This window comes from Podarcis cretensis (assembly GCF_951804945.1).
Source record: "Podarcis cretensis genome assembly, chromosome: 8".
Taxonomy (NCBI): Eukaryota; Metazoa; Chordata; class Lepidosauria; order Squamata; family Lacertidae; genus Podarcis; species Podarcis cretensis.
Window position 1 is genome coordinate 22,444,108 of NC_137177.1, and position 25,321 is coordinate 22,469,428.

General features: G+C 42.0%; 2 protein-coding genes and 1 long non-coding RNA gene across 6 annotated transcripts in view; 1 reads left to right on the forward strand and 2 right to left on the reverse strand.

Annotated features, from left to right (window-relative positions):
- LOC307221807 overlaps positions 1-25,321 on the reverse strand; it is a 232,419-nt gene that overhangs the window by 39,251 nt on the left and 167,847 nt on the right. The gene's annotated exons all lie outside the window — the stretch shown is intronic.
- On the forward strand, positions 686-20,175 carry CTPS1 (CTP synthase 1). 3 transcript variants are annotated; one of them, XM_079986016.1, is made up of 20 exons: positions 734-874; positions 2,251-2,376; positions 3,988-4,165; positions 4,418-4,588; positions 5,609-5,709; positions 6,807-6,923; positions 8,080-8,163; positions 8,399-8,479; positions 8,798-8,949; positions 9,811-9,943; positions 11,197-11,285; positions 12,968-13,062; positions 13,425-13,487; positions 14,199-14,242; positions 15,217-15,313; positions 16,325-16,380; positions 16,467-16,563; positions 16,818-16,962; positions 18,251-18,341; positions 19,186-20,175. In XM_079986016.1, the coding sequence occupies exons 3-19, from the start codon at positions 4,000-4,002 to the stop codon at positions 18,333-18,335; spliced, it is 1,776 nt and encodes a 591-aa protein (XP_079842142.1). In that variant the 5' UTR covers positions 734-874; positions 2,251-2,376; positions 3,988-3,999; the 3' UTR covers positions 18,336-18,341; positions 19,186-20,175. The 3 variants fall into 3 exon arrangements, with proteins under 3 accessions (XP_079842141.1, XP_079842142.1, XP_079842143.1); XM_079986015.1 differs by lacking the exon at positions 2,251-2,376 and having other exon boundaries at positions 686-874; XM_079986017.1 differs by lacking the exons at positions 734-874; positions 2,251-2,376 and adding an exon at positions 2,035-2,101.
- Positions 20,578-25,035, reverse strand: SLFNL1 (schlafen like 1). 2 transcript variants are annotated; one of them, XM_079986177.1, is made up of 4 exons: positions 24,413-25,035; positions 23,109-23,815; positions 21,927-22,545; positions 20,578-20,807 (listed from the first exon to the last, which is right to left on the reverse strand). In XM_079986177.1, the coding sequence occupies exons 2-4, from the start codon at positions 23,559-23,561 to the stop codon at positions 20,593-20,595; spliced, it is 1,287 nt and encodes a 428-aa protein (XP_079842303.1). In that variant the 5' UTR covers positions 23,562-23,815; positions 24,413-25,035; the 3' UTR covers positions 20,578-20,592. The 2 variants fall into 2 exon arrangements, with proteins under 2 accessions (XP_079842303.1, XP_079842304.1); XM_079986178.1 differs by having other exon boundaries at positions 20,613-20,807; positions 21,874-22,545; positions 24,413-25,027.

The window sequence follows — 25,321 nt, forward strand, 5'->3', positions numbered from 1 at the left end:
TCCTGTCTTCCACTGCTTCCTGCAGTTAGGTCAAACTCATGCTGGTAGCTTCGAGAACACTGTCCAGCCATCTTGTCCTCTGTCGTCCCCTTCTCCTAGTGCCCTCAATCTTTCCCAACATCAGGGTCTTTTCCAGGGACTCTTCTCTTCTCACGAGGTGGCCAAAGTATTGGAGCCTCAGCTTCAGGATCTGTCCTTCCAGTGAGCACTCAGGGCTGATTTCCTTAAGAATGGATAGGTTTGATCTTCTTGCAGTCCATGGGACTCTCAAGCGTCTTCTCCAGCACCATAATTCAAAAGCATCAATTCTTCGACGATCAGCCTTCTTTATGGTCCAGCTCTCACTTCCATACATCACTACTGGGGAAAATATATAAATATTTTATTGGGAGTCCTTAAAGGACCTCGTCCCCTAGGATCCGGCTCCTACGTCCACAGACCTGCATACGATCGCGAGCCTGTACGGCCTCCACGGCTCATCCTCGGCGCCCATCTAACGCACATGCGATTCATTCATTCATTCATGCACTCACTCCATTCATTCTCGGCCCGCCCGCCCTTCTCCCCGCCCCTTGTCAAGCCCCAGCTAATCAGAAGCGGGCCCAGAGAAGAAGGCGGGCGGAGTGCTCGCGCCAAGCTTTGCGCAGGCGCACTTCCTCATGAAAATATGGCTATGTATACATGTTCTGGAGCCCGCCGGCGCCTGGCTCCTCCTCTTCCTCCCTGCTCTTTCCCCATCCCCATCCCATGTGTTCTAACCGCGCGGTGCCGGCTTCACGCGCTCGTGGCGCTGCTTCCCCCTCCTCCGGTTCCGGCCTCGAGAGATTCGGCGCAGGCGAGGCGGGCGGGCCGTTTTTCCTCCTCGGCTTCGAGGGTGAGGGGAGCGCGAGGGGGAAACGGCCGTTGAAAGGGGCGGGGGCAAAGCGCGCGCGCGCGCATGTCGTGGCTGGGGAGGGGTCGCGGGGCGCGAGCTTCGAGGCTGCCGCGTGAGGAGGCGGCCAAACTGTCGGGGTCCCCCCCCCGCGCCAGAAAGGAGAGTCGAGGGGGGAAGGCGTTTAGACTGAGCTGAGGAGAAGGGCGAGCGAAAGGGGTCGCCTCTTTCCTCGGCCAAACCCTCCCCATAGGCTGCCTCGTCTGTGGGATCGTCCCTCTCTTTCAAGGGGGCTGCCTCCGTCCTTTGCGTACCACAGATGCTCAGCGATGCTGGATTTTTTTTTGGGGGGGGGGTAAGGGTGGGCGTTGGAGTCCAGAGACGACCCCCTCCCCCCCAAAAAAAACCCCTCAGCAGACGGATCAGGAGAGCCCCCCCCCCCCCCCCAAGTGCAGAAGAGGTGGCTTTGCCCCGTATTTAGAGACATGTCAGGGAAGGAGCTGAAGCATCATGAAGCCCAGTTGTGTCAGATGATCTAACTGCCCCACAGTTGGTGCTGGTTTTTGGTCAGCATGGCCTAGAGAAGTTGAAGTGTTGGCTCTAGGAATGGCAGACACCCAGGTTCAAATCCTCGGACCTCCCCCCTCCCATGAAGGTTTACTTTCTCTGACAACCTGATCTGCCTCGCAGGGTTGTTGAGAGGATAAAAGGTGTGCTTGCTTGGAGGAAAGGAAAAAAAAAATTAGGAGTACACCCCCTTCTTTTTTCTTGTCGCCCCTCCTGCTTAAAGAAAGGCCTCTGATCCCATCCTCAGTTGAATTCTGTCCCTCAAGATCTTCTTATTAATGATGTGCATTCCAGCCATACCCTAAATTGGGGTGATATTGCTGGTAATATTTCAAAACTTAAATGAAGATTATATATTTTACCCTTTTATCTGATTGGGATTTTTTTGGTTCTCATTGATCTTCTCTTTCCCTGGTCTCTTTCCTCCCACCCTCCTCTGCCCCAATTATTCCCCCCCCCCCATTTCTTGCAATATTTGTGTGTGGGGCAAAAACAATGGAATGTGTCTGGAGGGGCATCAAATGTGTTGGATATGACATGCATTCCAACTAAATGTACCATGGCAGCTTTTCCAAAACTTTATTTCATATGAACAGATGAAGTAATCTTTAGACTTCCCGCATCCCTGTGTTTGCTGCAATAGACAAACAGAATTGCTATGTTGTAAGTTTCATCAAATGCAAGTAGGCTGTGGACTGTGTAAGCTGATACGTTTGTTTATGACACTTTTACTATACAGTACTGTCCTTCCAAGGACTCTGGGATAATGTAAGTGGTTCATCTCTTTTCATTTTATCCTTGCAATGGATTAGTGACCAATGCAGGATCATCCAGAGGAACCATATCTCTCCGTTCTGGTCTAAGAAGCTAACCACTGTGCCACACTGGAACTTTCTTTTCCCACAGGAGTAGCCACGTCTCTTACAGCAGTTGTCAAGGTATCTGGCTCTTAAAAGATTGAACACATTTATTATGGCATAAGCTGTTGTGGACTAATGTTGATTTCATCAGATGCAATGTAGTCCACAGAAACTTGTGCCATGATGCATTTATTAGTTTTTAAGGCTATTCATTCCGTTTGCTGTTGCTTGTGACTTAAGACACAATTAATATGCTGGATTTTATGGTGATGCAAGAGTCCTTTTGGCCCCACCCAGTCACATTACCACTATCATACATTTATATTCTTCTCCCTAATTCCATGCTGGAGGACACTGAACTGGCAGCAGTGGAGGAATTATGTCTACCAGAATGCCTCTTCAGAGATCTTACTGAGGTCAACCCCAAACTCTGCAAAATCATGCTGTATGCCAGGGCTTTTAATCTGTGAAGATTTTCCTTTTTTGAAAGCACTGCTGGATGTTCCTGCTAGTTTATACACTATTATTTTATTATTTTTGTTTTTATTCAGATTCTAAATTTTATTTTGTAAGCAACCTTAATTTTAAAATATATATCAAAGGTGGATTAGAAATTAATAGCATAAATAAATGACCGATGGCTCCCATCCCTGTCTGTCTTTCCTTTATGATTTGTTCTCCTGCTTACGCAGAACACGACATATTTATGATTTGCTGTCTCACTGTTCCTTTAAGCAAGGCATACACTATAAATATGAGTAGTGGATTTTATGAGGTTAATTATAGGTAAAAGAATGTGTTACATTAACTTTTAAATGGAGTTAGAAGTTTTGCATACAGTTGTTCCTGTTATGCACTGTGAAGAGTCAATGTAGTTTGTATCAAATTTGTCTCTAAAATTCTGGGAACTTGGAAGTCAATATCCTATTTTTAGATGGACTGCCGGTTTGCTTTGGCTGTTGCAAGTTATTCTACTTTTCACTGTAGCTACATTATTATATTTATAGACTGCTATCAATATGCCGGGTGCGTTGTGGTTTAATTTTTATTCTGCCTGCCAAAAAAGTACACAAAGCTTAGGTAAAACCAATACAAAACAAAGTAAGTTTCAAAATATATTAAACATCGTGAAAATGCAGAAATACAATCTAAAATGGGAACAAAATGACCAGTGAAACCATACAACAGTTTAAAGCAAAAAGTGGTTTTAAAAGCAGCAGAATACACAGTACAATCAACATTATAAGAAAACCTTCTTCATTACAGAATACTCAGATGTAAATCCTGTTGACTTCAATGGGGCTTACTATATAGGAAGGTGTGTCTAGAATTGCTCCCTAAGGCAATAAGGGGATGGAATTAAATGTATAAATTAAGCCTAGAGTGTAACAACAACATCCAAATGGAAAATAAAGTTTAAAGTATAATTGTTCTGTCTTTATTAGTTTTAATTGGACAAAGTTCACAGAAATAAATTGGTTAAAAGATCTTTCACATACCATTGACAGTTTTGTGCAGGTGGTGTTAGTGTATTTATTCTGTAAAAACTTAAAACATTTTCTGTTTCATTTTCATGTTTCCATGTTTGGATTTAAGTACAACACCATTGTTCCAGTATCTAGGCAGAGATTATTATTATTATTATTATTATTACTGTGTTGTCAAATTAATTTTTCTTTTCTTTTCCAGGTATTAAAACAAATGAAGTACATTCTGGTAACAGGTGGTGTTATCTCTGGGATTGGGAAAGGAATAATTGCTAGCAGCGTTGGGACAATCCTCAAATCATGTGGCTTGCACGTAACTTCAATTAAAATTGACCCATACATTAACATTGATGCAGGCACCTTTTCTCCTTATGAGCATGGTAAGATGGAGAGAAAGAGCAAACTTTTAAACATTAAGAATAAAATAATGCTGAGGATGTTTTGAGGGATGGTGGTGTATAATTGCACTCTGACTGTTGCATTGGGATGAGGGTTTGGAATTGCCAGTGCTATAGATGGAGTTGGTGACAACTTTTTTAGGGTACAATATAGAAATACTGGTTAGTATTTGTAGGGAAGAAGGTAGTTACTGCTTCAAGCAAGACTAACTTATGCATGTCACTTGGTTTTAGGTGAAGTGTTTGTGTTGGATGACGGAGGGGAAGTGGATTTGGATCTGGGCAACTATGAACGCTTTCTTGATATCCGACTCACGAAAGACAATAATCTGACCACAGGGAAGATATATCAGTATGTCATCAACAAAGAAAGGAAGGGAGACTATCTTGGGAAAACAGTTCAAGGTAGGATATTGGAACTGGGTTCACTTGGCTTTAATAGAGGTCAGCATATCACTGTTTCCAGTATTACAACAGGCCTTGTGCCTTTTGAAACACAAAGGCAATGCTTGGTTCTCTGTGTACTTCAGCTGAATGCCGTTCTGATCTGTACCTGGCAAAGATGGGCATGTTCACATTTATCCCTTCTGCCCATTCGTTCTTGACTCTCTTGGTGGCATGCACAGTTGAGAAAAGTATACAAATAATTCTAAAAATAAGGCATGACAACACTTGATATATAAATATATATGGACAATATATAAATCGTTGTTATGCTGTGGTTTGGCTTGTGAAGTTCAAATTGATCGTTAATGTTGTTTGCTGACCTAAAATATCTCTGCCTTGATTCATATTATTGTCAGTATTTCTACTGTTTGGAACAGGAGTGACAACTTCATGGGAACAATGTGTTTGGGACGAGGCTATGGTAATTCCTACTTCATCTGGGTATTAGAAATATTGAGAGGGGAACTAAATCAGTATATTAATGAAAATATATAAAGTATATCAAAGAAAAATATACCATATTTACGTGAATCTAATGCACCTTTGAATTTAATGCACATCTCAATTTTTGAAACCAAAGAAGTATTTGCTGGTGCCATCAAATCCAGTGCGCACCCTAATTTGGCCAAAAAAGATGTGCAATAAATTTGGGTAAATATGGTACATAGTAGCCCTGGTTCTTGGTAGCAGTTTTCCAGTGGCAGGGTCTGCTTATTTTAAATAAATATAAAAGAAGAGTAGTCTATGTTGAGAGGGTTCTAAAACTAAGACATAAGCTGAGGAATAGGATTTCACCCCTAGTCATGTTATGTGCAAGTCACAACAAATATCTATTGATTAATAGGGTACTTCTGTGTGTTGGGTATGTAGCATGTGAACTCTTAAAATACTGGTTTTATTATTGTTTTTAGTTTGAAAATGGAGAAATGTATTCCAAACTCTTCTCTTCTTCTCTTCTTGTCTTGTCTCGTTTTGCAGTTGTACCCCACATTACAGATGCCATCCAGGAGTGGGTAATGAGGCAAGCACGAATCCCAGTAGATGACGATGGCATAGAACCTCAAGTCTGTGTGATTGAGGTTGGTATCCACAGGTGAAAGGCTGAATGTTGATGTGTCTTGCTAAACCATAGTGTACTGCAGTGGGGGTGAGCTGTAGGAAGGTTGTGCCTGATGCTTATTCTCTTTCTCACTTGGCCATTGTTTTTCATGCTGGCTTGTTTCAGACAAACCATAGTTAACATTAACAGTATTCTTCTATTTTGGATGAAACAACAAAGCAAAAGTGTAAGTGAAAATTTCTGATCTCTTCCTCCTTGTGTGGGAGGAGTAGGGGGGATAGGTGGCATACGAGCCCAAGATTTGCTGCAGCTTGTTCTGGTCATCAGTTTGCAGTAATCCATGTATTTTTTTAGAGTAACATGCAAATTTGGCCAAAGAGTTGTATCTAATTTTAGTCATACTTGGATTAGACTCGTTGAAATTAACAAACATGACTAACCTAGCTCTATTAAGTCCAGTGAGTCTACTCTGAGTAAAACGTAGATGGATGCAACCCAATATCTTTTTAGGAAATGTCATAAATTGATACAGTACTCTGGTTAGAATTCTGATAGGGGCATTTGAGAGAGTGTCAGCAATTCCCTCCCTCCTTTTAGCAAATTCTATCTTTGTTCACCTAAGGATTTGTTTGCATTAAAGTAGCCTTTCCACCCAAGAGAGCAAAACCTTTCATATGTTCTCCAGATAACATATAGTGCTAATTTTCTGGGAAGATTTTGCTTGCAGTCACAGAATATGGAGGAAATTTAAAAGAAAAAATATTGGTTGTGTCAACTGGAAATTTGAAAGTGTCAAACACCTAATTGCTCTGGGTTGATCTTGCTTGGTTAGGAAACACTTCTATTTGAATCCAGGCTGAATGAGTTGAACTTTAGTTCCATTCAAAGAACTCGGATAGGATAGTTAGTTATTGCTTAGTACCCATTGGAATGAATAAATGAAATTGAAGTGGAGGTAATTTAGTCTGGATCCAACCTATGGCTTGCATCATCCAGCATCTTATTACATAGCATACTTTGAGGTGAACTGTCGATAGTTATACAGAGTGACATTGACACTGTCTTTGTGTTCTAAAAACAGAGTATGGTGCTTAATTCTAGTTCTCTCTGTTTTAGCTTGGAGGAACTGTAGGAGACATTGAAAGTATGCCCTTCATCGAGGCATTCCGCCAATTTCAATTCAAAGTCAAGCGGGAAAAGTTTTGTAATATTCATGTCAGTCTGGTACCACAGGTAAGGTCTTACCTTACAGTTCTTTAATGATGTTGCTCCATATCAGATGATTAGAAGTGTGTCCTTGGAAATGGGAAATGAAATTGGCATATTTTTTTTTAGCATTATGAACACTAGTACTTAAAAAAAAAATACAAAAAAGCCATAAAGGCAAAAATATTAAGTAAAATATGGTAATTCAGGTGATCTTCATATGTTGTGAAATACAAACACTAGTTGATGTTTGTATCACATTACATAGATTATCTCTGGAGAAGTAACCTGGATCTACCAGGCACTACGTGAATTGTTCTGTACAGGTTTACGTGGAAGTACTTATGTTCAGTGGGTCTTCCCCCTCTTACATGCTTTATATTGCAGCTTTGGCACCTCAAATATGACTGCTTCACTTGATATAGTCATCATAACAATTAGGTTACAAAATCTTATATACAGTATTAAATCCTTTCGGAAATGGTAGGAGCTACTGCCACATAAACATTTCTTTTTATGTCAGCTTTTTGTGGCAGTGTTGCTGGCATATAGTTGATTACTCGAGTATTTAATATCCTGTAAGAAATCATGCTGGCCGCATTACCCGGAAGCTGTACGCTGGTTCCTTCGGCCAATAAAGCGAGATGAGCACCACAACCCCAGAGTCAGCCATGACTGGACCTAATGGTCCCTTTACCTTTACCTTTTTAAGAAATCACTGGCTTCTGAAATAATGTAAGTATATATCTTAGTATATGGCCATGACATTGATAGCTTCTTCCATTTGTATTGTAATAAATTTAGTGGAGCCTTACTTATATGCATAGAAAAATTCCTGTGAGTTTTGCTCATCGAAATAGAAGCATTTAATCATGTTCCTGAAAGCATCTGATAAGGAATTAATTAGTATAGGCACATTTAATACTAAATTGTTCAGCGAGCCTTATTATAGCATGTGAAGCTGTCTTCTAATGATGTTCAGATAAAATCAATTTTACATTATTCTGGACCAGTGAAAGATACTTCGTTTTGCTGTTATTGCTTGCTGTTTCCTTCAGTGATTTGTTAGATTTGCTAAAACTTGGATGATGGCTGTATATGTTACTGCAGTACATAATACTTTGGAGGCTGTAGATTTGACACACTGCCTTCTCATACATATTTCTTGATGCTTGTGTGCTAGCCAAGCTCTACAGGAGAACAGAAGACAAAACCCACCCAGAATAGTGTTCGTGAACTCCGGGGTCTTGGTCTCTCACCAGATCTGGTAAGTTAGCTGTGGCATGTACAAATCACACTCGTCTGGTTTTATAGAAGTTTTCAAATGTCATAAGTCATGGGGTGGAGAGAGTTGTTTTAAATGATGCCATATCGACAAATAGCCATGAAGCATTTTGTTTGCAGAAGGCTACAAGGCATATTTCATTAACCTACCAAGTGCTAAAGGTTAGGTTTATAACCTGGTGCAGTATAGTTTGATAACTTACTGTTTTCATTCCTAGATTGTATGCAGATGCTCCACGCCTCTAGATACCTCAGTAAAAGAGAAGATTTCCATGTTCTGTCATGTAGAACCAGAACAGGTAAAAATTGTTTAAATATATGTGTTTTGATACTGTTGGCACATTTATTTGTGTACAGTCATACCTCCGTGTGTGTGCGCAGAAGCGGTCCTCCGGTTGCGAAAACTTTGGGATACGGCCGGACTTCCTGTTTGCAACCGGAGGTACCACTGTACTTAGGTCATAGATCTGGTCTGTGCATGTAGCAAAATCTTCTCTTTGCAATATACAGCATATAAAGTTTTTTTCCCAAAAAAATAATAATCCTCCCAGGTACTAGAGCTGTGTATTATGCACTTCATAAATGTGACAGTGAGCATTCTTTTTCTTATTGAACAGGTAATTTGTGTTCATGATGTCTCTTCCATCTATCGGGTACCTCTTTTGCTAGAGGAGCAAGGGGTGGTTGATTATTTCCGACACCGGCTTGACCTTCCCATTGAAAAGCAGCCTAGGAGAATGCTCATGAAATGGAAGGAGATGGCTGACAGGTGAGCTCGCTCGTAGGAAGCAACTGTGCTATTCTGACCTACTGTGTTAGCAGAGGAGCAGCTAGGAGGAGAGCTTGTTTCCTTAGCCCTCCTGAGCTCCAGAGTATATTGGCAAGAATAGATTCTCTTCCTAACTATTCGCCCACAGAAAAACTGTAGAAAAATCTTTTTACAGGTACAGTAAGTTAGAACTTGGCAAATTTTGCTGTAGACTAGTTCCTGTGTTAACCTTTATAGTTTTATCTTAACTGGACTGAAGTAGCTATAATATGTGGATGAGTACTTAGAATCATAGAGCTGGAAGGTACACTATGGGTCATCTTGTCCAACTCCCTGCAATGCAGGAATCTCAACTAAAACATCCATGACAGATACCCATCCAACCTTTGCTTAAAAACCACCAGTAAAGGGAATTAAGAAGGGAAAGATTTAAACTTAATTAAGGCTACAATCCTATACCACCAAGCTGGGAGTATGCCCCATTGAGCCCAATGGGATGTTTCTCAGTAGACATGCCTTCATGTAGAGAAGCCTAAAAAAATACCCCTTATCCCCATATCTTCATTCTGTAGTGGTAGAATCAATTTTACAACCTCAGGGATCTACCATCTTATTATTTGCATATATAGACGAGGCCTGAGAATTCTCGTGCTGAATCATATTATTCATTCAACATTTGGCTTTGTATGCCTGGGCTCTAAAGATATACAATATTGCATATGTGCTGCCAAAGCGAGAGGCTGCTTGATCATGCAGGTCTGATCTTTTAACTAATTATTTTAGCTAATAGTATATAGTTTGCGCTTTTAAAGGTTAAAGATAGAAGATACAGTGTTGTGCTTTTTTGTTTTGTTCACACAGATATGATCGCTTATTGGAGACCTGCTCTATTGCTCTTGTTGGCAAATACACAAAGTTTTCAGATTCCTATGCTTCTGTCATCAAAGCTTTGGAACATTCTGCCCTGGCTATCAATCACAAGCTTGAGATCAAGGTATGCTTTTCCACTAGCCCCAGCAGAATCGCTGTCTTCTCTGGATTCATGTTTAAAGCAAAGAGCAGCAATAAACAGGATGTACTTTCCTGTTTGAGAATGGTGCTTCAGCAGCAGCCAAGGTGCCAATATTCCCAGCCCAAAAATACTCATGCACAAAAATCTACTGTATTTAGAAAAAACACAATCCATTTAATGTTACATTCAAGCAGCACTGAGGATAACAAAGCTTCCTAACCTGCTGCTACTTGCATAGCCATTGGACATAATTGGTGGTAGAAGCATAATGGTGATGCTGTTTCGAATCCCCAGCTGGATACTCTTACTTTCCAGGGGACAAAAGATTTTGGGAAGCTTGCCATATAAAATATATGGAAGGGGAAAGAGGCCATCCATTCTTCTCTTGCCCCCCACAAAAGTGGATAGGAACGTCACTAAGCAGAATATAGGTTTTGTTTACTTTAAGCAGCAATTCAGATCTAGAAACTACAGGGGAAGGGTAGGCAGCCTGGTGCCCTTCAGAAGTTCTGGGCTACATCATCAGCCTCAGTCAGCATGGTCAATGGTGAAGGATGATGGGATTTGAGTTCCAGAATATCTGGAGGGATAGGGTTTGCTGCTATTGATCATGCATGTAATGTGACACCTCAAAACCTCCATCTTTGGAGCTTCAGAGCAAACAGAAGACAACAGTTGTCATGATGGCAGAAGCCCTCCACTAAATGGAAAGCTCTTAAAGTGTTTCAGCCTATGTGGATGTCTTCCTTCACAAACTGTTGGATTATCTGATTGTTTCAGAAAAGATTGTTTGCATCCCACCCATCCTTCTCTCTTGCATTTCTTACTATACCCAGAGGCAGACTCTGCACCTGGAGACTGGGCCTCCAATTTTAGAGCGCCAAGGGTATTGGAGAGGGGTGGTGGAGGCCCTGTTGGCTCCAAACAGTAAAGATTTGTGAACAGAACAATAAATTGACCATCAAAAATAACATCTGTTTTACAATACAAGACCTGTATTTTTTGATGGGTTCAAAAATTCCGTGCTTCACTGATTGGAACAGTTGTGTCATACGTAGTTTTGGGGAAACAAAAAGAAATATTTGTCAATGTTTTCAGATAGTGTTTGATCTGGTTGTATAATAATAATACTAGCAGTGAGGGAGGGGAGAAGCTTTTTGCTCCAATGAGCTAAAAAAGTGGTACCTCTGATTTTGCTTTAATCTCATGTTTTTTAAAAATGGATTTCTTCCTAGTACATTGATTCTGCTGACTTGGAACCAGCTACCCTCCAAGAAGAACCAGTTCGATACCATGAGGCCTGGCAGAAACTCTGCAGTGCTGAGTAAGGCATACATAACCTTGCTTTCCTCCTTGAGACGCAGTGACTCCTACTGGCATCATTCTAGGCTTCTTTTATTGTTCCCTGGTTGGCTCAGTATTCTAGTCTGGCTGCGCCTGTTTATATAGAGTTAGAGTGGTCGTTTTCCTTTTTATCTTATGAGCCAAGTAGACAGTGGGTAGACTCGTGGAAATGGATAGATGAGGTTAACTTAGGTTCATTAATATCAGTAGGTCTGCTCAGGGCAGAACTTAGTTGCACAAAACCCAACGTGCCACACATCCTGTTACTCAACAGCAAGAAATCATACTGCCACAAATAAGAATTTAGTTATATATTAATATCCAGTGGTCTTTCAATAGCAGTTGACTGCAATTGTTACATAGATCCTGCATGCTCAGAGGCAATTTGCCACTGAATGCCAGTTGATAACTCTGAAGAATAGCTCATTTGGTAGAGCATGAGACTCTTAATCTCCGGGTTGTGGGTTCCAGACCTATGTTGGGTCATAGATTCTTGTACTGCACGAGGTTGGACTAGATGATCCTCGTGGTCTCTTTCAACTCTATAATTCTTTGATGATGGTGGCACGATTCTGGAACAGAGTATATTAATGAGATTCACTTTTTAGCTGTTAATGCACCCTTTCCCCCCTAATAAATATTTTTAAAGAATGTTTATGTAAAAAGATACAAAACAAAGGCAATATAGTACAATAAAACCACAAAAAGATAGAGTAGGACACAAGCCAAATATATGTATACAATTCTATCCCATGATCAGAAGTAGTGTATATTGCATTTTAGTCGTGCACTCCAAATTTCCAAGGATACTGCAGGCAGCTGTTGAAGGTTTGCACTTCCTTGGAAGGAACGTCTACGTGCATCTCTGACCCTTGTCATACATAGATTGATACTGCAGAGCACTTAAATCATTCTGAATAGTCTCTTTTGGAGATGGGGAGCAAAACAGCCATGGTGTTCAGCCTTTGAAGCCAGTCCCCTTTTATATGCTTCAGTTGCCTGGCTTCAGAAGGATTACTCTAATTAAACAACAGCTATAAATGTAAAACATTTGTTTGAGGGGAACTACACATTTGGTGGAGACCTTTGTCTGGAAACCTGCATGTCTGCTAAGTACCAAAGAGATTTTGAAGGTCAGACACAGCAGGCAACCCTGCACAATATACTTTACTTTAAGCATGCCTTTCTGCTGTTGCTTTGCAGTTATTTGGAAAAGATCCAAGAGTGTTCACTGAACTTCTGAAACTCCCGCCCCTTGAGAGTGATTAATGAAATGCATGAAAGAAATGGACAAATTAGTTAATGTCATATATAGGAAGAATGGTAGCCGTTAGAAAGTTAATATGCTGAAAAATGGACATGTTCTATAGATTGTTGGCAGATGCACTGGACATATGACCCGAAAGGAATGTATTTGTATACCCTGGTGGTGTAATTTGCATTTTTGAGTCACTCTGTTCTGTTTCTGTGTAGACGTTTGAAGTTTAAAATAATAATGAAAAGCTTTGTGGAATGCAGATTCTTCACCTTCCTGCATTGCAGGGGTTGGACTAGATGGCCCTTCATGTCCCTTCCAACTCTACAATTCTATGATTCTATGAAAGTGTAACAGTCTTTCAGGTGTCACTGAATGGATTTCTCCCCCCCCCCCCTTTTATGCAGTGGAATCTTGGTTCCAGGAGGGTTTGGTGTTCGAGGAACAGAAGGGAAGATCCAAGCTATTTCTTGGGCAAGAAAACAGAAAAAACCCTTCTTAGGTGAGAGATGATTTTTTATTATTATTACACACCAGGTAGAGGTTTTAACTATTAGGCAATAATCCACTCTAATACCTCAGGATCAGGTAATTGAGTTGCTGTGCAGCCTGTCAAATGTAAGAGGCAACTGGCAAGAGGAGTTTCTGGTTTACACTGATCAATATCTGTTTTCTTCATGACTTTGAGCTTGCTTGGGGGACATACAAGCAGAGATCAGCATTCCCTGTACAGCGCCCCCCCCCCCCCATCATTATAACATTTTTGTCGTCTTTGTGCTTATGTGGCCCCTGATGCAAATAGTGGTTGCTATGACAGAGTTATTGGGGACTTGAAGAGAGTGCTTGTGCTGTCTTTTTCTGCAGGAGTCTGCTTGGGAATGCAGCTAGCAGTTGTGGAATTCGCCCGCAATATCCTGGGTTGGAAAGGTAAATGCAATGATGTAAAAACACTTCATTGGGGATGGATTTATGGGTGCCAATACTTAAGATTGCTAATGACTGGTGTTTCTAGTGGATTGGTATAAATTACTACCTGTGACATTTAAAATGACTAGCCTTAAAGGGGAACAGCACCCATTTTTCTTCACTCTGTCCTTGTAACTGTTTTCCAAGCCACAGACATCTGCTATGCAAACTGTTGTATTCAATTGAACTGATTGGAATAGGAGGCAGTATTTCCAGTGCATTCACTACTGATCTTAGAGTTTCACAGGATAATAGTTAAGATCTGTGTAGCTTGAGAGTGCTTTAGGGACATATTGTCTCCGTAATCCCTGAATCAAGTCTGCAGGATGGGTCACAGGTATTCATGATAGCATGACCAGTACAGCCCAACTCACATCATGAGCACCCTGAAAAGTATTCTTTAGCTGTGTGTTATGTTAATATTTCTGAGTTTTGTGCCTAGAGGCTCCTTTTTGAAAAAATAAGCTTTCTATGGTATGGGATGTGAGTAGTTAAAGGTTGGACTGTGAACCATAAGCCCATAGCTAAATTATGCTTTGGTCATGATCTCAAACCCTCACTTGCAGCCCTGCAATTTGGGGTTAATGCTGACCTATCCTGCAGACTTAGTGATTGATGGAAAATTGGGGTTTGCACTGCTAGCCATATCTGATCAACGTTTGTAATTGGCAGATGCCAACTCTACAGAATTTGACCCCAAAACTACACATCCAGTGGTAAGTATGATGTAATTTTTGAGCCTAGGGTGGTTTTACTTCTTGCACGCGAAGACCATTCAGCATTTTTCCATAGAGAACCAAAAATATGAAATACGTTGGCTGGCTTGCACAGAAATAAATGGCAAGAATAAACGGCTGGGGTGTGAAACATACTCCCCTTATGGTCTTATGGAATGCAACCACAAATTGATGAATGGAGCATTGTGGCTATGGTGCATATCTGTTGCATTGTATAAGTCAAAACTTTCAAGGTTGTCTTCAATTGAGTTTTACTCAGAGTTGAACCATTGAAATTAATGGTCCTAATGTAACCATAATCATTAACTTTAGTAGGTCTACTCTGGGTATGACAAGTTTTGGCCCATATGCCTGGAGAGAAAGCAAGACCTCTCTATCCATGTGGGGCATAATTTTCAAATATGTTACAATATGGCATGTCAAATTTGATGCATCTAGGCCCAGGATGTAGGATCATTTACAGTTAACACCATATTTCTGCTTTTATGTTATTTTATTGATTTTTTAAAATTTATGGACATTTATAGCCCACCTTTCCTTCAAGGAGCTCAAGGTGACGTACAGGGTTTTCTCTCTCCGTGTTTTATCCTCACAACGGCCTTGTGAGGAAGCTTAGGCTGAGAGACAGTGACTCGCCCATGGTCCCCTTGAGCCTATGTGTCTGTTGCATCTCTCTTCTCCCTCCTCGCCCCTAGCCAACCTACAGAACTGAATGACTATCTGTTTTGTATGGAAATTCCAGGCCGTTCCACTACAGAGCCCCATGACTCCTCTCTAAAGTAATCTCTTGGCTTGATTGAAATGTGATGAAACCAGTTTTCTACTTGTAGAACACAAATGATTAAGATTGATGTTTATGGCCTTTTGTTTATGCCAAGAGCTACCCTTTGATGTATGCTTATCTTCTAATTCCTTTTCAATCCCATTGTCCTCTTTTGAATTACTTTCCTCAGATCGTAGACATGCCGGAGCATAATCCTGGTCAAATGGGTGGGACTATGAGGCTTGGGAAGAGGAAGACAGTTTTTCACACCAAGAACTCAGTCATGAGTATGGCTCTTCCTAGACCTATGTTATCTCTCCTCCTTTGTATTCCACTTTCCTTTTGCTTGTTGGTGAACAGTGATGGTACAAATGCATGATCTATTGTGTTAAGTACTGGAAGATTTTGTGCTAAATGGCTCCCACTCCTGTTGTTATTTTAATTGATCAGTCTCCTTCCACGTATGTCCCTTGGCGATGCACACAACATATAATAAAAGCAGTTTCAAAACGGCACAAAAAATAACAGATGAGTTTAAAAGCAATACAAAATGGATAAATATGGCAGAGATGTGTTGATCCAGCTGGAAAGTTTCTTGGAACAAACTTTTCAGGAACAGAGACTTTTTCTCTCATTTCATACCAAAACTTTGTGGTGGTACAGGGACTTAATGGTAGCAAGTTTAGTATAGACAAGAAATACTACTTCATACAATGCATATGTAAATTATAGAAGTCACTGCTAGAAGATGTGATGGCCAGTAGTTTTGATTTTAAAGGGGATTAGACAGCTCAGTCTGTGGCTGCTGACCGTGATGGTTAAATAGAACCAGGTCCAGAGATGATATGCCAGTTGCTGGGGAGTGACAGGAGGAGACAATTGCCTTGATGTCATTATTGAAGTTCTTGGAGGCATCTGGTTGGCCACTGGGATGTAGCACGTTGGTTTAAATCAGGGGTTCCCAAACGTTTTTCAAAGAGGGCCAGATTTGATGAAGTGAACATGCGTGAAGGCCGACCAAAGTTATTGAGCTTTTTTTAGGATTGAACTTGTTGAGCTTTTGTTAGGATTTGACCCCAATAAATATACTGCCACAGGGGCTGGATAAAAATGGCTGGGGGGCCAGTCAGGTCCCCAAAACAGACTTTGGACATGCCTAGGCTGGTCCAGCAAGTCTCTTCTTTATCTTCTTTGGTGGTCCAGTAGAATTTTGAAATTTATTCTTTGGAGGCGAAGGTGTGGTGTTAATGTGTTTAGCCAGTCTGTAATAAGCACAGCCATATTTTCTCCATGGATAGGAAAACTGTATGGAGACGGTGACTATTTGGAAGAGAGGCACAGACACAGATACGAGGTATGCAGCAATATTTATCAACCCCTGCCACCACATTGGCTTTTCTGAAGAGAAGTGATTGTATGACACCACTTTCCCTTCCACAGGTAAACCCAGAGTTGAAAAACACCTTTGAAGAAAACGGTCTGAAATTTGTGGGCCAGGATGTTGAAGGAGAGCGAATGGAGGTGGTTGAGCTGGAAGGTAAGAACTTGAATCAGTAGCTGGGAGACTGACACTGTTGTCTTAGGCAACAACAAATATGGAAAGAGGGACTCTTGCTTCCTTGGATGGGGATAATGAATGGCAAGTACCGCAGTAGTTAGTAGATGCAGCAGAGAGACGGATGATGGTAATCAGAAAAGCTTTATATTGCCTATGTACTTTGGCCTGGCCTTGCTGATTGAGAGGGCTTCAGATAGTAACCTAACAAAGTATGTTACCACCTTCTCTCCTAGAGCATCCATTTTTTGTCGGTGTTCAGTTTCATCCAGAGTTCCTCTCCAGACCTATAAAGCCATCTCCTCCTTACTTCGGCCTCCTCCTGGCTTCTGCAGGGAGGCTCACACATTATCTACAGAAAGGATGCAGACTCTCCCCCAGGTAAGTTCAGCTTGAGTGTCTTGGCTCGTGGTATAACTGCCGGCTTGGCAGTGTTTTCTGTTCAGCATGGTGCACCAATGAAAGGCTGTCTCCTATTTCTGTTAGGCATAAAAACCTTAAGGCTGTATTGTATCTTCCTTCCTTGAACTTGGGCCTACAATATCAGTAATGCCTTTGTAGAATGAAAGTGTAGGGAGTTGTGCTTCTACTGTGGCTCATTAGTCTCTGGCTTAATCTCCCTCCTTAGGAAAATTGGTCTGCTTTTATCTTTTGTTGCAGCTGACATCAGTATACTGTTCGTTAAGTAGTGGAGAATACTGCTGACACATATTTTGGGTATCAGTGTCCTAAATGCTCTTTGTCATGATTAAGGCCAGTCTTCTGGTATCATTCCACTTACAAAGAAATTGCTACCAAACAATCTCTCCCCGCTTTCCATCCCAGTGTAGTCTGGCACTATAGTACTGCCTGCCAAAGGCTTGTGGAGTTTTGCCAAACTCAGAATGACTCTTCACAAAATTGCACTCTCTAGGAGCTTTGTCTCGGAGAAGCTGCAAGGGGATGTGCACAAGGCTTACATTTTCTGTTCAACATAGCGAAGGAGGAAGTCCATTCATCTCCCCTGCATTTTGGTGTGTGTTCTAGAGATGTGGCAGTCTCCTGTATATTTCCTCTGGCAAAATGCATGCTCCCCTCCCCCCTTTGTACGCCGCACATGGTATCCTTTATTGCTAGTCTGCCCAGCACTTGAAGTTGCCCCTAGAATAAAAGGCTGCAAGAATCCTTAATGTCACCTGGTCAGTGCCTGCCCTCTGCACTAAGAAGGGCCATGCCTTTTTAACCAATTGGGCTATTTTAAAGAACAATACAAGCCACAAATTGGATGTATAAGAATCCTCAAAGGCTGGAAAACAGGCCTGGTGTCAGCACCTGATATCCTAGAGCAGCTGTTGGGACTCTGGTGGCCCATCAAGGCCCACCAGCACTGATGTCTCTGCCCCCCCTTCCACCCCCAGTTAGGTGACTGGGGTCCGAAAGCCATATTTATTTCATTCTGTACCCTAGAGTGACACTAGGTCAGATGCTGTGGGGCACTGTGAGAAATTACAATGTTGCTGTTGTCACTGCCAGATTTTCTGAGAAGGACCAGCTAGGCTACTTTGTGGAAGTCTGTCATAGGCTGTAGTTCCTGACTGGCTAGATAATTTAGATGAACTTGTATTTGTAACTAATGTACCAGAGCCAGTGTGTAGAAGTGCTTATCTTTCTAATGGTCTGAATGTTACAGGGATACCTACAGCGACAGAAGCGGAAGTAGTTCACCAGACTCTGAGATCACAGAACTGAAATTCACTGCGGTGAATCATGAGTGATTGCTGGTAATGCTGTCCTTTCATGATCTGAACTTTCAAATTATCTTTCTTTCATCTCTCCCAGTTGTGAATTTGGGCCAAATCTCTGGGCGTTTCTTAACCATGGGGAAAAAATTGTCTGGTCTTAGTGCTTTCAGATTGGGAGGCATCTCAATCATCTCAAAGCATAGTGCACAAATACAGGCAAAGCTAAATATACCATGAGATCTACATGTTGAACCTGGCTAGTGTGCCTTGGTAGCAGTGACATTTCCATGTACATTGCCTTGGGTCCTTTTGTGGAAAGGAAAAGCAGTGTGGTGTAGTGGTTAAAGTGCCAGACTAAAGAGACAAGGATTCAAATCCAGTTTGCCATGAAGTTCTCTGGGTGATGTCAATCACTACCTCTCAGTGACTAACCTGTTCTGTAAAGATGTGTCAGGGGAGAAATCGGCATTTTATGCTACTAAAAGAAAGCTAGCATGTAAATTGGGCCACATTCCCTTCTGAGTAACTGTTTGGGGGCCATGTCAGTGGTGGGTGGTGTCAGAAGGAAACATACATTTGACTAGTTAGCACTTATACACACACACAGAGTATCCTCCATTCAGACAAGAGGCAATCAGAGTTCAGGAGTTTCCAGCCAGGCAAAAATACTCGAGAAAGTATGGAGCATGAGCAGTGAAAGGGGTAGCTAAGGATGGTGTGTGGCTTGGGGAGACTCCCAAGGGCCAGATGGGAGAGACTTGGGTGGTTTCTGGGCCTGAGGTTTCTCACCTGTGATGTAAATATACTAAAACAAATGCATTTCTTTTATTTTTAAAAAAAATCCTTTTGTCTCTTTTATCTACCCTCCTCCCCACCATTCCAGATATGCCTAATATTCAGAAGATCCTTCATTCCTTTGATGCAATAGTTGAACTGCTGGAGTCTCTTAAATCACGTCACGTTAATTGTTTTTTGAAAAATCATGGCACACTTCTTTTGTTCATTTAAACTTATTTTGTATTCTGAGAAGCTGACACAGTGGTGCTCACCTGTGCGTGATGGTGAGCTTAAAAACAAGAACTTCAGAAACAGAGCAAAGAGGTGGACAAATTCTGGATTTCTGAAGAGCCTTGATACACCAGTGTTGGTCAGTGTTGCCAAGGAGAATATGTGTCTAGGCTTTATGTTCACTTCCATTCTGGTTGGTTTAAATTACAGTATTTACTCTCTTGGTGGATTGTGGGAAGAGAGGTGCCACAAAGAGGGAATAACTTGACACATATTGAGAAGCAAAGTGGTGAGATTTGGTGCCACCACTGAACCTTTGTTCCAGGAGATTCCTCTTCCTGCTGGTCAAATCTTAGGGTATTTGGTTAATTCTAATCCTATACAAGTTGTATTATGCTGCAGTGATATAATTAAAATAGAGTATAACACCACACCCCTTTTAGAAGCTTGTGATGGGCAGTTTTTGTTTTTGTCCTGCTTCCTGGACTGCCATAACTCCTTGCATCAAGGGGGCCATGTGTACAAGAGAGTGACTTTTCAGAAGCTGCCTTTGCAACTCTCATTGAGAGACTTGCCTTGGACTAAAAAGTCCGAGGCCCCACACTGCTGGGAACTTGTCATGTGACACATATGCAATATGTGGCCTGTGCTCAGCAATATATTTACTCCATCCCAAAGAAGAGGAAAAGGGCGACGCTAGGCTTCTGCAAAAGGCGGGAGCTGCATGAAACAAGTGTTTGTAATCTCCCCTTTTCCAGTGTAGGTTGTAAACTGCCTTTCCAACAAGCTACGAGAAACTCTGTTACTAAAAAAATGTACCGCATATCTAAACACTTCTGAGTTTAATAAAACTTGGGGAACACAATCTGTGTGTCTGTTCTGATTATCTATCAAACTTGAGGACTCATTTTACACTCGCCCCCCTTCACCATCTTGCTGTAAGATGGTGTCTACTTCATACCTGTTTCTCCTTCCTGCTAATGGGTTATGTCAGCAACTTCCTGGATAAGTAGTTGAAGAAAAATGCTGTTTTGGAAAGCAAGGGGTAATTATCTATAGAGATTGCTAATACACAAATTTTCCCTCCCACTATTTCATAGCTTTACCACCATGTATGGCATTTTTCCATAGGAAGCAAAATCCAGTGGTGCCATTCAGAGTTAAAATGTTAATGTGCAGTCTTGATGCCGAAGGAGAATAATGCTCTCCAGTACCCTTGAAGAAGGTACTCAACTTAGGAATAAGACCCAGTCATGGCTCCAGAATTCTTCCTGCGAACCACCTACAAATACAAGAAACCTGTTAGACGCAAGCTCTTTATTGGACTACATTTCCTTTGTGTGCAGGTTTTGTAACTAGTTGGCTTGTGGTGGTGTTTAGGTGTCACATGAAAAAACAGCAGGTAGCATTGCTGGTATTTTGTTGCTGGAAGGCTTCCTTCTCCTTCAGCAAGCTTTCTACTTTCACCTCCAACTTCTTGATCTCCTCTGTCCATTTCTGGAGATTTATAAAAAGCAGGAGTTATTTCCTTTCAGATATTTGCAGCTGCTGCCAAATTACCTTTTTGTCCAAAATTGATCTCTGGCAGTGAGTTTTGCTAGAAGGGTGAATAGATTTGAGGGAATTGGCAGTGTGTATTTCAGGCCAGGCTGTTTGGCTTGGTTCAAATGCAGCAGTAAGTGATAGCTACGGTGTGCATCATCAAGCAAAGAATAGCAATCAAAGGCCAAAGACAGCAGATAATGTGATTTATTGCATCTGCCTGCTATGGCTGCCACAATGTCAGTCCACCAGGGATAGAATTAGTCAATAATGCTTTTTGGGGCTAGAACTAAGTGGGAAGCTGATCAAAAGGTTTTATAATTTTTTCCCTAATAGAATCCATATTTTGAGGCATCAATTTTTACAACAAGGTCCACTTCCTCACTGATAACCAATGGAAAGTAATTTGGTCTTAAATGTTTTAAAGGTCATTATTATTTATTATTAAATTTATATACCGCCCTATACCTTCAGGGCAGTTCACAAGTCAGTTCTTATTCTCCCCTAGCTCCAGTGTAACATTTTCTGAAGAAAGCAGTGAAGGTGCCCGTCTGTGGCTAAACTTTCCCTATGCCTATTGAGCCAAGTTGCAAATAATTTTGACAAAATAAAAACTCCCCTACTCTGCTGCCACGTATCAAAATCCAGACCCACACAAAAATCCACTTAGGGATTTCCTCTCTGCCTTTCATTTCAGCAGCCTAATTGAGAAAGGGGTGGGGGGGGGAGAGAAAGCATTTTTGTTGCAGAACACAGGAAAGTGCTTTATACTGAATCAGACCATTGGTTCACCCTTCAGTATTCTCTACACTAGCTGGTAGCTGCTCTTCAGGGTTGCAGGCAGGGGAGATGTCAGGAGTTGAGCATGAATGCAAGGCAAATGGTTATCACTGAGCTATGGCCCTTCCCCCCATTTAACAATGGTAACAATTGTTAAAACAATTGGGGAAGCCTTGCATATCATTTGGAGATAGACCAGTAGATTTCAATCCTGCTAGGCTGTGCAAAAACTGAAAATTACCTGCCGGCACCACTCTTGAATGGCGCTACCAGTAAGGGGGCCCTGAATACTACCTTCTCGTCGCATGTATACTTCCCCTTGGTCTGTTTCATAAAGGAGAGGCTTGTTCTGCTTTGGAGGATGAACACTTAGTCGAATAACTTTCAGGAAGATGCCAGTGTCTTCGGCTTTGATAACTGGGATGAAGCTCAGTGTGTAGTCCGATGGGAAAACCTGCGGTTTGAAGCCTTTCAAAAGAGCATCTATGAGCAGCCGGATCCTGTCTTCATCTTTGTGGTCACACCTGACTCCACGTACCATGCCGTTATCCTCAACCCCCACAAAAAGGCTGCCACCTTCACTGTTGAGAAATGCGCACATATACTTCCGCACATGATGTTTTAGGGTACCTGTCAGATATTCCCCACTTCCACGTTTGAATTCCACGTTCCGGGTTTCGCTGCCCATAGAAGCTCCATAGAATAGGCACTCTTTCCCTACGATCGCTCTCTGGACAATGGCACTGTCTGAGCGGGTGCCGCTCAGAAAGGCCTCCGGCCGTTCTGCCATACAGGAGTATTGAGGAAACTTTCTGATGCGGTTGAGATGGTGTTCGTTTAGAATCAACTTCCTGCTTCTCTCACACCCTTGCCCTCCCAAAAAAGTTTCTGAGCTGCTGCCAACAGAGTCACTCTGCAGACATGACAAGGAAAAACAGGTAAGGGCAAATGCCATGGAGGTGGGCTATAGCAAATACAATTCTTCGGGGGTGGGGGGAGGTAGCGTCATTTAAACTAGGAAGACATTTAGATGATGGCTATAACCTACAAACCCCTTTAACAACCCTCTCCCTTCCTGTCTCACACTGATGCTGGGAGTTAGACAACTCATCATCTGAGACATGCAAAAGGAGGCAATAGGGTCTGACTCTGGTAGGGGCTGAGCTAGAGGAAATGCGTGTATCTAGTAATGAAACAAGTTGACCTGGGTGATTATTAAACAGTCATTGGAAGTTTGAAAGTGAAATCTGGGGTGTTTGCCTTAGATGTTTGACTACAGAAACTATCAAAAAAATGGGGGCAGGAATGTAGGTGATTAATTTATTTCCTTTCACTGCTTGGATCAGTATCGAGAAATGTACAGTATTCTGAAGGTTTAATGAATATTCTCTTTTGTAGGAAACCTAGCCGGATGGGCGGGGTATAAATTATTATTATTATTATTTTATTTCAGTGTTCCCATTGCTGGAGCCTTACCTCTCTGTTACCTTTGGCATGAAATGCAAACGTCTTGCCATGTCCCACAACGAGATTCTTCCCTTTCTTCACAAGCTCCTTGATAAGCTCCGACTCTGTCTCAGAGGCAAGTAGCAGCTGCTTTATGACATGCTCCAAGCTGGAGTCTGTGGCTACCTGGACAAAGGCATAGGCTTGCCTGCGTTTCTTTACCACTTCAATGTTGTGTCTCTGGAGGGTGACGCTAGCCATGCCCAAGATGTCCTTGAGCATGCTGCAGAGAACTTCGCGGGAATACTTGGGGTTCAGGTTGCCAACATAGAGAACATAGGGACGTGGCTGCCCAGAATCTTCATCTTCTTCTACCTCCTCCTCAGCTTTCGCCTCTGTCAAAGACTGCTCTGTGGCTTGGTCAACATTGCCAATTGGTAATGCACATTCTACTATGATCTCTGGAATGGTTGTTGCTTCCATTTGCAGACCTAAAAAATGGTCTGAAAAATTCTAGAAGCAGGATTGGTGGTAGTTGCTCTTATCCCTCATTGGGGTATATGCTGGCTGGTGTACAGGAGGCCAGACTGCCTTGCTAATTCTATGCTGAACTTACTCTCATTACTTAGCACATGACTGATGTATGGTCACTAGTTTCTGGCTTGTTTCTGTGGTCGATGAAGAAACAGGGAGCTACAGGAACTGTGGTGGAAAAGGCCTTGGCATGGTTTCAAAGCCTACAGGGGAAAAGAACCCACAATAAACTTGAATTTTGCTTCTAGCAGTCACTATGTCATCTGGAGGCAAGGATTGCAATCTACCAGTAGGCGGTTGCTTTTCCTTGGCCCTCTCTTTTATATAGAGTAGGTCAATGAGACTTAAGAACATAATTGCCTTGCTCGGTTCAACCCAAGGTTCATATATCCCAGCACTCTAATTCCAAAAGTGGCCAGAAGATGCACTTAGAAGCTCACAAGAGCAGGTGCCATTATTAATCTTCAGCATGTGGTCCCTGGCTGCATGCTGCTCCTGTACCAAGAGGTTTTATTTACCTACAGTGGCTAATATTCATGGAGACAAGGTCTGTGCCCATCAATGGCTAATCCTTTTGAAATCGCCACCCCAGCAAGTGGCCATTACAGTATCTTTCAGTATAAATGATGTTGAGAATTATCCCTACTGATTGCAAATTAGCCTGATTGGATACTAAGTTCTAGCAATGTATGAGAGGCAGAACATTCTATCCATTTATAAACGTCTGCCAGAGTTAATTTTTTGCCCAAGGATAACTTCTGTTTCCCTACCCTCTGCAGCATCCTCAAAAATCAAGTTACCATGGAAGGTGGTGGTGCTCATGCTGGACTGAACAGATTTTTGTTGTTGTTCAGAAGCCCTGCTGCTTCCAGGTAGGCCCTTCTTTGGCCTGTCCCCTCTGAGTCTCTTTAATAGAGCTTAAATTGTGAGGTCATAGATGCCCTTGCTACTTACAGTTCTAACCTGTTGGATCCCACAATGAAGGAGGAGGCCTATGCTTCCTGTGGACAAGCAGTACTTGCTCACCTAAAGGAAGATGGACACAACTGCTTCCAATTTGAAGCTTAAATACCACAGCAAGGTTTCAAGATACCAGCAATAGGAAGGCATTAGAATTGCAGGGAGCAAATGCCTGGACTGCAGCAACTGAGTGTGTGTCAGTGGTAGGGAACCCAAGTCTTAGGGGTTAAATGCAGCACTCCAGTCTGTTCCCACTGGTCCTTGACACTCTCCCCAGGTCACACCTTTTCATGATCCATGGCCTCCTTGAGTGTTTTTGCCCAGCTGGAATGTGTCACTGAAGAGTGATATGCTTTTGGTTTTAACTGGATTGAAAATTGAACAGTGCATGTGCAGAAATCTCCTTTCGAGTTTTGCATGGCTGGAAAGCTGCCTACCATACATACAAAAGGTACCCTAACCCTTACCTGTGTATGCATTTCAGTTGTGCTAGATCATATTTAAATGCATTTAACGTGTAAATGGAAGATTCTCTTGTAGGGAATGAGAAAAACAGGGTTGCAAGTGCAAAACTTGGTAGTGGTCTCTACTGCCTCCATCTCAGACTCTGTTGTTAAGGGCGTGGGGATGGAATGATGTTTCTCTCAGCTTTTCCTGATAAGCCTAGAGACCCAGTACTGATTTAGGATGGATGAATCCCTGGCCCCACTCTTTTGCAGTGTCTTAAGTTGTTCATGTAATCAATCAGC

Bases quoted from the DNA above. Each gene is read 5' to 3' on its own strand.
- SLFNL1 (XM_079986177.1), bottom strand. From the start codon at position 23,561: ATGGAAGCAACAACCATTCCAGAGATCATAGTAGAATGTGCATTACCA. The intron at 22,546-23,108 runs GTAAGGCTCCAG...TCATGTCTGCAG, and splicing joins ATGCCAAAGGTAACAGAGAG to AGTGACTCTGTTGGCAGCAG. The intron at 20,808-21,926 runs GTAGTATTCAGG...ATAAATCTCCAG, and splicing joins AGTATACATGCGACGAGAAG to AAATGGACAGAGGAGATCAA.
- CTPS1 (XM_079986015.1), top strand. From the start codon at position 4,000: ATGAAGTACATTCTGGTAACAGGTGGTGTTATCTCTGGGATTGGGAAA. The intron at 5,710-6,806 runs GTTGGTATCCAC...TCTCTGTTTTAG, and splicing joins CTCAAGTCTGTGTGATTGAG to CTTGGAGGAACTGTAGGAGA. The intron at 13,063-13,424 runs GTGAGAGATGAT...CTTTTTCTGCAG, and splicing joins ACAGAAAAAACCCTTCTTAG to GAGTCTGCTTGGGAATGCAG.